Here is a 16,775-nt window from a genome sequence, read left to right as displayed (position 1 = left end):
CCTGTGCTCACTCTGTGACCCCCCTCCCCACCAGGTTCTCTTTCTTCCCACCCTCGTCCAGCAATGACCAGGCAGTCATTTTTATGCACAACTTTATGGGGAGCTCTGGCCGGTCTGTGGTACAAAAATGTACAGCACTTGACCCCAAAGCTCTCAGAGCAGAAGAGGCGGAGAGCCTGAGCCAGGCTTCTTACTGGGGAGTGTGGTCCTTGAGGTAGAGTCCAGGGGTGGGGTGGTGACCAGCACTCTTGGGGGCAGAGATTTCCTCTGGGGAGAAATGCCAAAGGTCCTGAGCGTTCCTCACACCTCTCTGAAAAGAAAGGTATTATGTGGGTGTTAGGTCAAGTCAGATGTGGGGTGAAGAGTGAGGCTAAGCGCCCTTCCTTGCCATCCCCCCCGTGCTGGTAGTGCCCTCCTATCCTGACTCAGTCCCCACCAACATCCTACTCTGACACCCCTTCCCACTCCATACCAGCCCTCTTTGCTCCCTCCCAGGCCACCTTCCTTTCAGCACTTACGATGTGGACAGGGGGGTGTCCAGTTGTATGATGTAGGGCCCACGCATCCTCTGCAGTTGGCCTCGGGTCAGCTTCCGAGGCCTGCTGTTCCCAGGCTCCTGGAGGCCCTCAATCCTTTGGCTGGCCAGTTCTTCCCGGATCTCTCTGAGCATATCCTCAGCCCGGAGAGGGCGGGGGGAGGGGGTGCAGTCAGGTCCCACAAAGTGGGACACTTCTTCCTCATCCCCTGAGGACTCCCAGGGGCTTTCCCCAGCAGAGTCAGTGTGGGTTGGGGATGGAGGGTGCTGTCCCCAGAGTTGCGCCCTATGCAAGGTTTCCACTACCACATTCCCGCCCACTGAGGTCCCATCTTCTTCTTCAGACCAGGTTGGTGTATCTCCCCTGGGAAGGCTGCTTCCTCTTCGGATAACTTGCCTTGGCAGTTCAGGGGCGCTTCGGCGTTGGGGAGCTTGGGGGTTGGCAGGCCGAGGGCGCAAAGGAACATCTCGGAGGTCCAGGGTGGAGAAGGTGAGGCGAGGGTCACGCCGAAGGGCCTGTGGGCGTAGACGGCTCACATAGTGGGGCCCCTTGGGGGAGCCTGAGATCAGGGTGCCGTAGCCAGAGTCTGAGGTATCATCTGGGACCGAGGGAGAGTCTTCATCTGTGTCTTCTGTCACCACCAGTTGGGGGATGATGGTTGAAAACTCAGGAGTCCTACAAGTAATAGTAAGAGTAAATGGTCAGAGTCTGGTGCTGAGGGATCAACTTCAAGTCTAGGAAGTCTCATCCCATCCAGAAATGGCCCCTCCTCCAAACTTAACTTTGGCATCACCTTCACACTGCATGATTATTTTCTCATCTTGCTGGCTAGACCGTGAGCCCCTCTAAGGCGTTTTAGCCACAGCACTTGGGCTAGGACCTTGTATCAAGCAGGTGCTCAGGTATTTGCTGAGAGGTTCCTGAGCTCCCTTCATGTTATCCCCAAGTGATGGATCTTTTTTCTACTTAACCGTGCTGCTGCATATCTGTGTTCCTGTGAACGAACCTCTGACTCCAGGGATTTGGACCTCCTGGGGCCCTGCAGTGAAGTATTCTGCAAATCCATACTGGCTTTCCCTCTCCATTCCTGGCCTGGAGAGCCTGCTCTTCTCAGGGAGCTCACGTCTCTTGTGTCTGTGTCCCTCACCCAGACAACGGCAGACTGGCTAACCCCCTAGGCTGTCCCATAGGCCTTTCGTGTGCCTGGGGCCAACCTGTTCTACTCCAACCCATAACCTAGGTTCCTCAATCTATTCCCAATGCCCCCCAAAGGTGTGATGACACTTCTCTGCCTGTGGGTTCCTCTTCTCTTCCTGCCCTCAGCTCCCCTACTTTGAGAGACTTGTGGTCCCCATGGGTCTTACCTCCCCTCTGCGCTGCTCTGAGAGCCCTCCGGGGAAGGCGGGGAAGGCGAGGAGGGCCTGGTGCCTGAGGACTCCTGGTCCTGGTCCTGGTCCTGGTCCCGATAGAGAGCCAGGAGCTCCCTCTTCTGTTGGACATACTCCTCTGCCTTCAGCTTTTGCAGCGTGGCCTGGGAGGGGGCATACTTTCATTAACAGCTCTCATTTGTTTGAGACTTGCTGTGTACCAGACAGGTGCTAAGTGCTTTACATACATCATTTCATTTGATCTTCACAGATATGAATATACCATGAAGCCTATGAGGCAGACAGAATTTGTTACTCCTTCTTTACCACAGAAAAATGGAGACTCGGAATAAGTAACTGCCAAGGTCAATGAAGCCAAAGACAGGGGGAATGGAGCAAAAGACAGTGACCTGGCCCTGGGGGTGGCTGGGGTGAACAGAAGGCCCCTTCTCCTGCTTGTACAGTTCTTCCTGCTTCTCATGCCCCCTCTGCAAGCCCTCCATCCAGTCTGTCCCCTCCTTCAGGAAGCCCTCCCTGATGATGGTGATGGAAGTGTTCTGAATGGTTCTAGGCCTCAAGTTACTCCTCCTGCCACCAGGGAGGGTGGGGCCAGGCTTTCTCCTCTGCTATCCTTCAGAGATGAAAGCAAGACCATTGCAAGAGGAATGGAGAGAGGATACACCATATTTTTATCTTCTTCCCTCAACATTTTCACACAGGTGCCCTCAGAATAAAGTAGTGACATCTGAGAAGTGGCTTACAGGGCACCTCCACATGCATGTGGACATTTGATACACACCATCACCCTGCAGGGTGGACAGCATAGATATTGGCCCATTTTACAGATGAGAAAACAAGACTTAGAGAAACAAAGGCTTTTGCTCAAGGTCCCATGGGAAGAGAAGTGGAACTGGCACTGGGCCTTCTCTTTGAGTCCTGGTTCACCAACTGCACTGTTTTCTGAAGGGCAGCCTTAAAGGGCAAAGTGTTGCTAAAGGATGACATTTGCTTGGGAGGGGGTAGGGAAGGCAGCAGAACCTGCAAAGAGGTTGAAGGCAGAGGCTGAGCAAAATCGAGGTACTGGTGGCAGCTATGGGCAGCTCTGATATCAGTACTCACTGGTATGGCCGTATCACTGTTAAAATATTGGAGTACTTCCACAACTGGTAAGCAAAGGGCTGCTATCTGAGCCTCCTACCTCCCTTCTCTAGGACTACCTGATTCCTCAAGATCCAGCAGCTACAGGGATAATATGTGGCACAGCAGGGGACCTCTAGGACACCTGCCTACCCCTAAGATGCTCCACTCTGATTGGATGATGACCATGCCATACTTGTTGCTATATATTTTGATGATCTCCCCAGCTTGAGGTATACGAACCAGCAAATACTAGACATTTGGACTTTCCCAAAGCCTCTCCAGAAACACAAGAGGTAGCTGGGGCAGGATAGGAGACATGTTGGAGAAATGGATAAACAGGGACAGGAAAATGACATCAAGTTTATATTGCAAGTTTCCTTTCTCTGGGTCTCCAGGCCCTCACTGTTGTGAGTGACAAAGCAGTGCAAAAATTCTTAGCAGTCTCAGAAGACTAGTGATTTGGCAGGAGCAAGGGGTGATAGGGGCCTGAGTATAGGAAACCAGCACACTGCGGGGCCAGGTCCTGTGACCTCCTCCCTTGTCTCCAATGTGGGATAGAACAATTAGTAAGGACAGTGGGTGGAGTTGTTCTTGGGGCCAGGGTGGAGCTGGAGCAGCCTGCTTGTCTGGCTCAGATGCCATGCCCTTGGCCCCACATGACCCAAGTTCAACTGAGTGTTTAGGGAAGTCCAGGATAGGGATGGTGTGTGGAGGGAAAGAGCTGGAAGGAAGGGGTGGGATAATACAAGTATCTCCATTAAACTTACCCCTGGTCCAACTGAAGGAAAAAGAAGGGAGGAAGGGGACCTCAGGAACCAGGGAATGGGGCTGGGTCCTCCCAGACACCTCAAAGCCTCTCTAGCAACCCTGGGAGGATGTTCTCAGCTTGGGTAAGAAGAGAGACAAGTTGGGAAGGGAAGAGGAAATTGGTGCCTGAGCCAAAATGTGACCCCTCCACAAAGCCAAGAAGAGGAAGGGAGGGTTCCCCCAGAAGGAATCCTCCAGAAGGATTCTTCTTCCTTTGCCCTGGTGGAGAACATAAGTCTTGACAGGAAATGCCTCTTCTTCCCACTTCTGCCTCTGAGGTTGCTCCTAGATTCATCTGCTCCTTCCCAAAGCTCCTAAGAAGACTAATATGGATCTCTCAAGGTGTCTACAGACTCTGAACAGCAGCTATGAGGCCTTTTCCCAGGCAGTACCCAACCCTGCCTAGGTGCCACTGACCACCACTTTCTTTTAATGATGACAATAACAAACATTTATGGAGCGCCTATTAAGTGCTGGGCCTCACGCCAAGCAGCATCAATAATTATCCCATCTCTTCTGCATGGTAGTGCCACTATCACTGCAATTCCCCAGATGGGGACTGGGGTTGGAGAGGTGACATAACTCCTGTAAGAATCACAGATAACACATAAGAGCTGGGCTCTGGATATTCCCTCAGCTGCCTGCTTCAGCCTCCCTCTGGTCATTTTTTTTTTTTACCTCCATCTCTGACAGCTTTTTCTATTCCCATCACTCGTTCCTTTTTCCTCTTCCCAGTTCCTAAACAGACTAAATTTCCCAGGATTTAGTCTGTTTTCCCTAGAGAAGCTAATTTTTTTTTTTTTCTGAAAGTTTAAGCTGCCCAGGTTAGACCTGTGGGGAATAAATCTACACCTACATTTCTGTGAGGGGGAGAAAGAAATAGTCCCACTCCTGGGCGGTTGCTCTATCAAGGGGACCAACAGATATTCTATTGCCCTTATCAATTTACAAAGACTGATGACAATAGAGAACAGTTTTCTATAAGAATTTGGTGTGAGACAATAGCAGGATACACTAATTTCAGTTTCTTTGTTCTTTGTTTTGCTAAATGAGGACAGGGAGCTTGTGTACTGCTTGGTTATGTATCAGAAGTGACCTCTTTTCACCTGTTAAGTAGGAGTGAGACTTCTGGAGGTAAATTAGTTTGAATAAAATCCTAAGTTTGTAGTGGTATCCTGGGAGCTCTAAATGTATTAAAAACTATAAATTTGGAGAGTAAAAAATAAATATGAGGATTTTGCCATAAAAAAAAGAAAGAAAGAGGAACAAAAGATAGAACCTCAAGATCTTGTGTCTTTCAGCCCTGCAGGATTGCCACTTCCTTGAATAACTAAACAAGCCACAAGGCTCCCCAGGGCAGCAGAGGGGGCCTTACTAGAGCCCCTTTCCTACACTATTTAAACAGAGACTAAACTCTGGATTTCCTTTTCTTAAACAGGCTCTCCACATTATGATATGATATTATAGATAAGATTGCAGGAAGAATGCTTTAGATCATTTAAAGATCAAAACTATTTTCACAAGGTTCAGAAGCATTAGGGCTTCTAATGTGCCAATGACAAATTATTATTATCTATTCATTAAAGCAAGCCCCACGAGAACCACTAATTTGATTTAAATTGTTAAAATAAGGGACACCTGGGTGGATCAGTGACTGAGCATCTGCCTTCAGCTCAGGGCATGATCCCAGAATGCCTGGATCGAGTCCCACATCGGGCTCCCTGCGTGGAGCCTGCTTCTCCCTCTGCCTGTGTCTCTGCCTCTCTCTCTCCACGTCTGTTATGAATAAATAAATAAAATCTTTAAAAAATAAACTGTTAAAATAATAATGAAGTTGCATTCTTTAGAAGTACTCTAAGATTTAGATTAGATTAAGATTAATCTTAATTAAGATTTCTTTCTTTGTTCACAATACCTTCTTTTTTGTAATTGAGGTATAATTGACATTTTATTAGTTTCAGATGTACACATTAATGATCCAATATTTGTATATATTACAAAATAATCACTTCGGTAAGTCCAGGTAACATCTGTCACCCTACATTTTATAATTTTTTTTTTCTCCTGGCTGAGAACTTTTAAGATCTATTCTCTTAGCAACTTTCATAATTCATCTTTTGTCTCCACCTGAACCCCAGGGCTGTTTCTATACTTCCCAAAGCCCCTAAGATACCTCCACTTGGCTATCTCCCACTACATCATTACCCTAGACCCACCCCTCCCAGGAAGCCACAACTAATCCAAAAGGTTTCTCTCTTTGTAATTTCACTTTACTCAGGGGTTCCATTGCCAAAGCAATCTTTCAAATGGGAACTCTGGGAAGGAGATTATCCTCTGTTCTCTCTAACCTGTGACCTGTATCAGGGAGTATTTACCTAGAGTGGCAGTATGCTGCCTGCTTTATCAGAATGACTTCTTTGACTCTTCTCTATGAGGCAAGGACTGTTATCATTTGTGTCCACTGCAGATGAAGAAATGGAAGCTTAGAGAGGCCACATAACTCACCCAAGGTCATCTGGCTAGGAAGAGGTAGACCTGATGTCTGAACCTGGCTTTTCCTGCTTTCAATATAGGCTTTTAATCACAGCTTCCCAAGGGCTCACCTGTCTCTTCCTCTTTAATTCTTTTCTCTACACCCACCCCCTACATGTTCCCCCCTTTTTGCAACATGTACCTAAGAATACGGCACTAAACCTCAATATTTCACACCCAAACTGGTATAGTAAATCTCCTGCCACCAGTCTCTCCCTCCCCCAGCCCACCTATCACCCTGCCAGCTCTCAATTCAAGAACACACTGATTTAATCATGGTATTCCCTTGCTCAAGAATCAATGGTGGCTCTTTCTTGTCAATCCGTTCAATTCAGCCTTCCTGTCCACACTCTTCTGTAGCTCCTGGGGGTCCTGTAGAACCTGCCCTCTCATCATTTGCTCACACAAACCCTTTGCTTCAGACTTAGACAGATGTGGTCATTGTCCCCAAAATAATCCAACCCAATTGCTCCCTTGATTTTTCTGCTCAGAGTCTTCCCTGTCCTTGAAAGGCCAATCCAAATCTTTAATCGTTGACCATTCTGCTCCATGATGGGTTGAACAGAAGCCTCAGAAAGATATGTCTAGGTACTTACCTCCAGAACCTGTGAATGTGACCTTATTTGGGTCTTTGCAGATGTGCAAACTTCGTCAGTTAAGGATCTCAAGATGAGATCATCCTGGATTTAGGGTGGACTCTATATCTAATGACTGGTGTCTGCACAAGAGACTGAGTGGGAGATTTGGACACAGAGACATATGAGAGGAAGGCCACATGAAGACAGAGGCAGAGACTGCAGTGACACAATCACAAGGTAAGGAAGCCACCAGAAGCTGGAAGAGGCAAAGATGGATTCTCCTCTAGAGTCTTGGAGAGGAAATGTGGGCTTGCTAACACTCTGATTTCCAACTTCTGGCTTCCAGAACTGTGAGAGAATAAGTTTCTGTTGCTTTAAGCCATTAAGTTTGTGGTAACTAGTACAGCTCCATTTGGATCTTTTGAATTCCTCTAGCCTTTATCATATAAATCTGCCCCGTTAAATACCTTCACTTGCTCCTTGTCATCTATAGGACAAAGTTCAAGTTCCTTAGCAAAGCATCCAGTAGCAGGCATGATCTGAGAGTACCTACCTCCCAGCCTCTCTGCCACTATGCCTGCCTTTGGACTTTATATCCTGGTAATATGAACTACTAAGCCAACAGTTCTCTCAATACACACGATGTTTCATGTTTCTTGCATTTGAACGTTCTGCTTCTCCATTTGGAATACCCTTCTTTCCCATCCTTGTTCCCCTAATGAACTCCTACATTGTTCCCACAAATGATGCTCAGACGATAGCCTCTCTGTGAAGGTGTCTCAGCATACTTCCCTCAGCACTGTCCCTTTCCCAACCAACCCACTAGACAGAATGAATTACTCTCTTCTTGGTCATCGTTCCATTCTGTGTACATGTTTCTAATATTTGTATCCTAATTTGTCTAGCTTGGCTGCAGTGCATGTTCCCTGAGGGGGAAGAATGGTGCTTTATTATTTCCTGATTCCCTAGCACTCCATGAATGTTGAATGGAAGATGACATTCAGAAGATCATTGTTTCAGGGCATTAAAACCTTTAGGGGATGCCATCTTGGGCTCTCCCAGTGACTGGCACAGTAGCTGGCCAAAGGCTTTCCTTCATCCCCTTGTGGATGGTTAAGGTTGTGTCTCCCTCCTGAGAGGCTGGGCCAGGCTGAACCTGCATCCACCCCAGCCTCTTTCTCTTCCTCTTTCCCTCTAGTGCTCCCATTTCTGACCTCTGATGACCCCTCCACCCCTTCCCACCTCTGGTTTTCACATACCTGGGCCTGCTGGGTCTTCTTTAGCCATTGGGCACAGTCTGTAGCACTGGGGCAGTGCACAATGAAGGCACTGGAGACACACTGGAAGTCAGTGAGATGGATCACCAGGAAGCTGTCTGGGTGGAGGAGAAGGTCTGCTCAAGGGCTAGACCTTATTTGATGCCCATCCTGACTGCTCCTTCCCCTTGCCAAGGGGAAAGGAGAAGGAAAGTTCCCCATAGGAGAGACATACTAGGGTCTCGTAGTGGTTGGCACACAAGCTTCTCCAGCATGAGTGGGGGGCGAATAACCTTGGCTCTGTCTGCCTTGCGCTGGGGTTTGGTCACCAGGAGCACATCAGAGAAGAGGAAGAGGTACACGTCCAGCTGGGAAGCATGTGCAGGAGAGAGAAAGGGTCAGCTGGAGCAGGGGAAGGGTGGGACACAGATCAGGCTCCTGTGTGGTGTGCATGCATGGGTCTGCACGTGCACAAGGGACAAGTTCAGAACCGTGGAATGCTAATAGCTGGAAGGGGTGGCACTTTGGTCCCACCTCTCCCTTTGTAAGCAGGGAACATGGCTGATTCAGGGACATACAAACAACCAGAGCTCAGCCATGCCATGTTGTCTTCCCAACACACATAGACACAGACACACACACAGACATACAAACACAGCTCTTTGCCCACTCCCAGCATTTCTAACTCTTCTTCTGTCTCCCAGCATCCCTCCCTTCTCTTCAATCTACCTCTCATCTTCTCCAACCTTCCTCACACCCCTTACCTTCCCTTCTCGCCCCTCCTTCACTCGCACGGGTCCCTCCAGCAGCAGCTGCCTGATGTGCTCAGAAGCAACTCCTAGCATGGGGGACATCAGGTCCAGGGTGCAGAATGGACGCAGGTTCTGAGGGACATGGGGTAGGGTGGATCGTGGGGCTGGGTAGGGTTGCCTCCCTCTCCCAGCCACAGTGGTTCTATGTTCTGTCATCCAGAAACTCCTCCTCTCATCCTAGCCCTCTTGGAGGGAGAGGAAACATCCAGTACTTCCTTCTCACTCTTTGGAACTTCACCTCTTAGGCTCTCCTCATGGGGAAAGAATGCTGGGCAAGGCCCTTCTGTGGCACCTCTGTCCCGAACCCTCCAGGCCTCTGCTAATCTGTTTCCCTGTGGGTCTTGCTTTTTCTGAGCCTCCTTCCCTCTGCCCTCCCTCACCTTCTCCACCTCCTCACTGGACGGCTCCAGCACTTCATAGGGTCCGATGCGCTGGGCTGCAGGCCACCAGGCTCTCCTGCTCTTCGCCCTGGCGAACCTGTTGATTGATGTGTCGCAGGAATGACTCCACAGCAGCAATCTATGTGACAGGCGGGGTACGAAAGGAGGAAGAGCTCAGCTCCTTACCCTGTACATGTAACCCAATCAATGACAACACAGGCGGCTAGCCAGTGCCACGTGCATATGAAGAAAGAGACCTTTAAGACTTCCTGGAAATCAGTTCCCACACATCAGTCCCCAGCTCCCAAGGGCATGGCCCTGCCAGGCCACCTACCATGGTGTTCAGGGCCTCTCGGGCATGTGCCTCAGGACTCCTCTTAAGCACAGCCTGGAGCAGCAGGGGGTACTTGGTGATGCGCTGGTGGGGCTTGATGAGCAGGTCACCCAGCATCTGCCTTCCGGAGCGCTTGTGCTTCTCACACCACTGCCAGCAGGGGAGGGCAGGGGGGTAAGGGGTCTGCAAGTCCCCCTGCTCCCCCATTCTAGTGATGGACTCAGCCTTGGACCCAGCTGGAGATCAGGGATGACCTGGTTGTCTAGGATCCACCCCAGCCCCTTTCCCAGGCTCCCTCTTTCCCACCTGCACAAAGGCATGGAAGAGAGGATTATTGTCTTGCTGCTTCCGGGCGTATGCCATGGTCCGCTTCACTTGTAGGCAGTATTGGACATAGGGCTGGAACCGCTGGCTGAACTGAGGGACAGATATGGCAGGCAGGGGAAGAAGATCATGAAATCCAGCCTCCAGTTACAGAACAGAGGGAGCAGGGCGGAGAGAGCCTCTCACTGACACTTAGTTCAGCTCGCACCAATCCCTACCCCCCATGACGCTATCCCCTGGGACTGCCAGTTCCTCTCTCTGGATTCCAGGGAGAAACTGAGGTCCCAGGGTGGCAGGCCCTGCCACCCTCTGAGCCCCCATGCATAGCCCCTGCTGTGCCCTGCCGCTCTGGACGTACTCTCTCATCATCAATAATTCAGCTGGAATGTTTTCAGAGCTGGACACTGCAGGTCCCATTTCACACAGGTGGTGGGTAGTGACCTGAGGTTTGCCCAGAAGCCCTGATTCCTGTGGAAAAGGACTGCCTGTGGCTCCAGGAGACTATCCCTTCCACCTCTGTACCCCATTCCAGCTCTGCAAGGCCCATAGTTTCCCAGCTGGGTAAAATTGTGGAAGAAAGTCTGATTCTAGGCCTCTTACCACATTTCTCCATGCTCTGGGTGCCCTATAACCTTTTGCATCCCCCTCCCCTAGTCACCCAGGGGATGCCTTGCTTAGGCTCCAGTCTTCTCCCAGCTGTTTGGCAATGGACCTCTGGCTAAGAAGTAAGATTTTGTAGTTAAGAGATTAGGTATAACCCTTCCCTGAGATAGCTGCATTTCATTTCAAAAGAGTCACTAAAAGACCAAAGAACCTTTGGGACAGAGGTCATATCTATGGAAAGAAGGGCAGGAGGTGAGACGATATTCTGGGATGGGGGCTATGCCCTCAGACTCCCTCAAGTCAAATGGAATAGGCATGCCCTGCAGACAGGACTTCTCTGGGATCTCCCAGGCCTGCCCCAGCCAGATATGGCCCTTTGTCAGGTCTCACCGTCAAGAAGCCATTTTGCAGGCTGACAGGGTCCAGAGGCCGGCCTGAGGTTCGAGTTTCCTCCAGGGTGGGCCCCAGCACCTCCTCCCAAAAGCTCTTGTGGACTCGAATCAGGCTGGGGATATTTCCAAACAAGGTCTCAGCTGACACCTGGAGGAGGGAGCAGAACTTAGCCACAAGCCTTGGGAGGTCACTGTCAGGCAGCCCTGGCTATGGACAGGTGAGGACCCATAAACTTGGCTGGCAGAGGGTGGGGTCAGGGATGAAGCCTGCAAGGGAGCTGAGAGATCTAAGGGGCTGGGGCTTTCCCTTCTACTCCTCTGGCACTTCAGCTGAGCTCTTGCTGAGTCCTGGAAAATAGCAGAGGCCAGCCTGCTTGGGGTCTAGAGCAGGAAGGGGAGTAGGAGGGCACTGGGTGTCCTAGAAAACGGGGCCATGGGAATTTGGACAGAGCAGCCTGTGGGGCTCTCTGGGATCCCACTCCCCTCCATGGCCTCAGAGCTTGGGATGTGCTGGATTCTCCTGAGCACCCACTTACCTCGGTTAGCAGTTCCACTCGCTGCAAGTTCAGCAGGCCGGAGACAAGGAGCTGGAGGCAGGGAAAGATAAGGGTTTCAGTGCTTGACCTCCTCCTCTTGGGACCCTAACCTAGCCCTTCTATGTGTCCCCACCTCTGGCTTGACCACTGCTAACCAGCTTCCCAAAGATCCCCAGCAGGTCTCAAATGGGGGGATCTCTTGGTTGTCCTGTCTCCCCCCTTCTCCCCACACTCCTCCGTGGCCCTCCCTTCCTGCCCTGGGGGAGTGGGGGACAAAGCAAAGGAGGTGGGTGGATGGCTGAAGCAGGGGCCTGGTCTGGAGCTGAGGGAAGCTCACATCGGTCATGATCTTGAGCTTCCGCACGTAGGTCAGCTCGGTGGTCAGCAGTTCCCAAATGGCTTCCTGTTGGTGGCAAAGCTCCCGGCTCATCTCCTGGGGTGGGGATAGTGCTGGTTCAGTAGGGGTGTGATAAAAAGAATGGCAGCTACCACCTGTCAAATGCTACTAGAATCTACTTCATAGATGACCTTTTAATCCTCAAGTGTGTAGGTGGTGTTATCCCCATTTTACAGATGAAGCAACTGAGGCCCAGAGAGAGGTTTCCTGTCTCCATCCAGGTGTCACTAGTAAGCAGCAGAACCAGGAGCTGAACCTAGAGCAAGATGTCTCCAACCCATTTCTTCAGGCCTTTCCTTCTTCCGGGCCTGAGGTGTATACGTGCATCTACAACACCACAGGGACAGACACTGTGTTCCAGGCCCACCTTGTGCCCAGGAACCAGCTCCTTCCAGGACTTCTCAATGACCAGGCCATTGTCGCTGCCCTCTCCTATCTCCCAGTATCGCCGGTCCTCAGGGGGCAGGCGGGGCATCCCAAACATGCTGAATGTATGCAGCCTCATCTCCAGCTGGTGGGCATTGGTGACTTCCTGGGGGAGCCGAAAAGGGGATCAGTCCTGGCCGTTTCCTGGGCATTCAGACCCCTGGCCTGGGGATGGCTGTCCACGCACATGTGTGTCTGGGAATGGGAGGTGGCAAGTAGCACTGTGAGTGGGGACACGGAAGCCTGGGGTATAGGGGAAAGGGTGTTGCTGGAACATGAATAGAGAGGCACCTTGGTCTGGCAGAGGAGTCTGACCTAGGCTCCCTGACCAGAGAGATACTTTCCAGGGCTCTTCTGAGATAGACCCCTTCAGAGGGATCTTCAGGTAGAGACTAGAGAGGGCTAGGGAACCAGTGGTCTCAGGCAACATTTTGACATTTGCCTATAAAATGGACACTTTTATGAGGCAGCATGGCTTAGAGATGCATCCCTGAGAGGATCTCTACACAGAACCGAATCCAGCTTCTTGGAAGGGCTGGCCATTCTCTCCACCCTGATCATCTGTGGAGGACACTACAGCTCAGGCTGTGAGCATGAGGATGGGAGAAGAGGGACCCCTTACCTTGACTTTGGGGGAGTGTGGTGGGCCAGCCCCAAAATGGCCTCCATGCTTCTTCTCGGGCTCTGGTTCTCGCAACTTCAGGGGAGACACGCTTCGGACGTGGCCAGAACCCTTGGCAAAGGGGACGTAGCCCTGGAGGCGTCGACCACTGGGATCCTGGAGGACGGAGAGAGGGGTAAGCTCTTGGGGCACCTCCCTTCCTCCAGAAGTCTCAGAGAGGTAGTGAGGGCCAGGCTCGACTCCAGATGGTGTCCCCTACCGCTGCAAGTGGGGCTGGCTCACTTCTCACCTCAAACCAGTTTGGGCTGAGCCACTCCTGCCCTGAGTCACAGCAGCTGCTGCCAGGGAGACCACGCTGAGCTGGGCAGGGGAGCACCATCTTGGCTCCCCCAGTGGGCCCGGGGCTGGAAGTGGGGGCCCCTAGACCAGGGGCATGGGCACTTACACACCTGAGCCCTGCTGTGGATAATCCTCCAGCATCCGCCCCCTCACACATGTGCTCCTCGTACTGTAGGCTTGCACACACAACACACAGTGCACACTGCGTTCTGAGTCCCTCACAGCTTCCCCCCACTGGGAGTGGCTTCCCTCTCATGTGGGGATAAGGGCACACACATGTGTGGCCTCCTCCCCGGGGGGCATGGAGCCCTGTCCTTTCCAGTTGGGAGTGGCTGCGCTTCTGCATGAGAGACAGACCACGGCCACAAGTCTCCTGGGCAGGCCTGGTCACATTCCTTGATCTGCCTGTGGCCTGACTAACACCACATACTTCCTAGTCTCCCTTCCTGTCCTCATCCTGGGAGAGTCCCCAACTGTCCTGCCCATCTCCCAGGGCCAAATCCTCTTCTAGGAAGGTAGGGGATACCCCCAGCTGGAAGCAGAACAGTCCCCAAGGTGGAGAGGAAGCTTGGAGGCAGAGGGAAAGACTATGTGGCCTCCACACTTCTTTCCTTGGTCAGTATTTGAGGTGAGCCAGGAGGGTGGAGCCACAGAGAAGCCAAGGCAGGCCCCTCCACTCCTCCCCACTTGTAGAATAGGGACACCCTAACCTTTGCTCTTCCTTCAGTGTTGACTCAGAGGGAGCAGGTCTCTGGGAGCTCACAGGCTCCTCCCATGTAGAGGCGGGAATCTGGGAGGTGCCCACCCCAGCAGAGTGGTTCGCTTTCCTCTCAGCAACCCCCCCCCCCCCCCCATTCTGCCCAGCTCCAGGCCTCAGACCTGTCTAACAGCACCTCCTCTGAGGGAGGGCCTGGCTTCTCCTGGCTCTCTGCCTCACCTGCTCCATCTGCCAGGGATGGGTGTGGAGTCCTGGGAGCCTGGCCCAACACTGCCCTCCTCTCCCTTGAAACCCAGGAAAAAAAGCAGGGGTGAGGGATAAGAACAGAGCAGGGCTTCCAGAGACCCCATATCCTCCCTTCTGCTCCAACCAGGTCACTTTTGGGGCAATCTGGACTCACCAGCCCAGGACCTCCTCGGAAATAGGGACCGCCAGGAAAACTCTGGTTGGAGGCCTGATGCCGGCCCCCATAGGTCTCAATGCGGGAGGCCACAAGTCCTCGAAAGGGACTCTCATCTGGAGGAGCAAAGGTCTGCATCTCTTCTCTCCCAGGTCACCTCTGAAGGGTCATAGCTTCAATGTCCAGGAGAGAAGGATCCCCTGAGGCTGCAAAGAGAAAATAAAGGAATGGAAGGGCCAGCCTTGATCAGGGGGAGGGAGGAGGGAAGGATGATGGGGTGGGGGATGGGGAGGAAGAGCCAAGGCCTTGTCACTTATCTGGGAGCAGAGCTGCCTATCTGTGACTTAATGGGGGTAGGGTATGACCCCGCACGCTGGGTAGAAAGCCCCTGGGAGCTATGCCTTCTTCCTCCCATGTATGCACATTTGGGGTACAAGCTCCCTCATGAGCCTCAAAGGATGCTGCAGTCCTAAGAGTAGCTGGGAGCAAAGGTCACAGGCAGGTCCCCAGGGCTTCCTGGATGTCCCCTCTTCCCACAGGGGTATTCCCTTGGTACCTAGCCACACCCTCCCTGAAGCCTAGAGTAAAGCTGCAGGGAGGCCATGGGGTGGGGGGCATCTGGAGACAGCACCACCTGCCCACTATTTTTATACAGCTCCGAAGCTAAGAATGTTTTTTATGTGTTTAAATAATTGGAAAACATCAAAAGAAGAATATCCCATAACGCATGGAAAGTATATAAAATTCAAATTTTGGGGACGATAAATAGAGTTTTCCTGGAACACAGCCACATTTACTCCTTTCCAACTGTCTACCACTGTTCTCTTCCTAGTGGTGATAGAGATTGTTCCTGTAGACTTCAAGTCTAAAATATCCACTATCTGGCCCTTTACCGAAAGTTTGCCCACCCCTTACCTGGACCCTCCTGGCCACAGACAGGGAGGAGAGGGAGGACAGCTATGAGGCCGCGGGGCTTAGCGACGAGCCAAGTGACAGCAGGCTATGTTTGGTCTTCCCCAGGCTTTGGGAACACTCCACGGAGCTGGGAGCCAGGTGGGGGGCTCCATCCCTTCGCCCTAAACCTGGGTAGAGGACCCGCCCTTTGAGTGGGCAGGGCTTGGAGAGCAGAGGCCTCCTGAGCAGGTGCTTGTCCCCCTTTGGAGGGGCCTGAGGACCCTGCTCAGCCCTTTCCTTACGTTTCTCTGATTTAGGAACCAAAGAGGAAAACGTTCATGGTCTCCCTGACCCCCTCCCGATAATTCTCCCTCCGAGGGCTGGCTGCCTCCCTCTGCGTCTCCCTCCCCTGGGACCGCGGCTTCCCTTCGCTCTCGCCCCCGCCCCGCCCGCCCGCCCCGCCCCGCCAGCCCGGCCCCCGCAGCCGCTCACCTGGGCCCGCAGGTGTCCCGGCGCCCGCCGCCCGCGCTGCCGCCCCCCGCCCGCGGGGCTCCCGGTCGCCGCCGGCTCCCCCGCGATGCCCGCCCCGCGGCGCGGCCTGGGTCTGGGACCGAGAGGCCCGCGGGACCCGGGCAGCGAAGGGCCGGGCCGGGAGGGCAGGTGGCGGGAGAGGGGCGGGGACAGCCGGCGGCCCCGCCCCCTCGCCGCGGGCCGGGGACCCGGCCGCTCCCCCCGGCGCCGCTGCGGCCCTGGGGGACCCGGGCCCGGTGCCCGGGGCGCAGCCGCCGCCTCCCCGCCGCCCGACCGGGAGAGCTCGCTGCGCAGGGCCCCGTTCCCCTCCCGCCTTCGCCGCCGAACTCGCCCGCCGCCTGGCCTGTGCGCAAGGCCCGAACCGCGCGCCCCTCGCGTCCTCCCCTGGGGCCAGACCCTTGCCGGCGCCCGAGTACTGAGGCACAAGTGGGAGGCTGGGCGTCGCGGGAGGAGGTGAGGCTGACGAGCCGGGGACCTGTGGTGTCCGCCTTGTCTGCAGGTGCGGTGGGTGGCCAGCTCCCCGCTCCTCCCCTGCCAGCAGAGGAGGGCACGGGCCACGGGACCCTGGGGGCCCTCAACGCCGAATCTCTGGCCGAGTCCAAAGTGTGACCCTTATCTCTCACATGCCCGCCCTGGCCACCGGGTGGAAGGCTATCTCTGGACTTTGCCTTTGCTCCAGGGATGGCGCCGGGTGCCAGGCTGAGGCCTGACCCAACACTTCGCCCGCTCCTGAAGACTAGGGGTGAGAGGGACGAGGGTATCAGATGGGGGCGTCCTCACACTTCCCTGCAAGACAGGCACGGTTTAGGCTTCTCCAAAGTGCCATCCCAGGACCTACAGCGGCTGCTGAC

General features: G+C 53.3%; 1 protein-coding gene across 1 annotated transcript; it reads right to left on the bottom strand.

Annotated features, from left to right (window-relative positions):
- Window positions 1-75: 75 nt before the first annotated feature.
- PLEKHG6 (pleckstrin homology and RhoGEF domain containing G6) lies at window positions 76-15,791 on the bottom strand. The gene is given in 17 exon segments (XM_038576556.1): window positions 76-310; window positions 519-1,211; window positions 1,901-2,067; window positions 8,220-8,335; window positions 8,452-8,584; window positions 8,981-9,100; window positions 9,409-9,468; window positions 9,470-9,547; window positions 9,743-9,892; window positions 10,049-10,159; window positions 11,060-11,209; window positions 11,598-11,648; window positions 11,935-12,030; window positions 12,362-12,526; window positions 13,043-13,198; window positions 14,500-14,705; window positions 15,415-15,791. Coding segments are annotated over 16 exon segments (2,394 nt in total). The 5' UTR covers window positions 14,638-14,705; window positions 15,415-15,791; the 3' UTR covers window positions 76-300.
- Window positions 15,792-16,775: the final 984 nt, after the last annotated feature.

This window comes from Canis lupus, chromosome 27 (assembly GCF_011100685.1).
Source record: "Canis lupus familiaris isolate Mischka breed German Shepherd chromosome 27, alternate assembly UU_Cfam_GSD_1.0, whole genome shotgun sequence".
Classification (NCBI taxonomy): Eukaryota; Metazoa; Chordata; class Mammalia; order Carnivora; family Canidae; genus Canis; species Canis lupus.
Note: the sequence above shows the minus strand (reverse complement) of the source record. Positions and strands in the feature narration are given on the sequence as shown.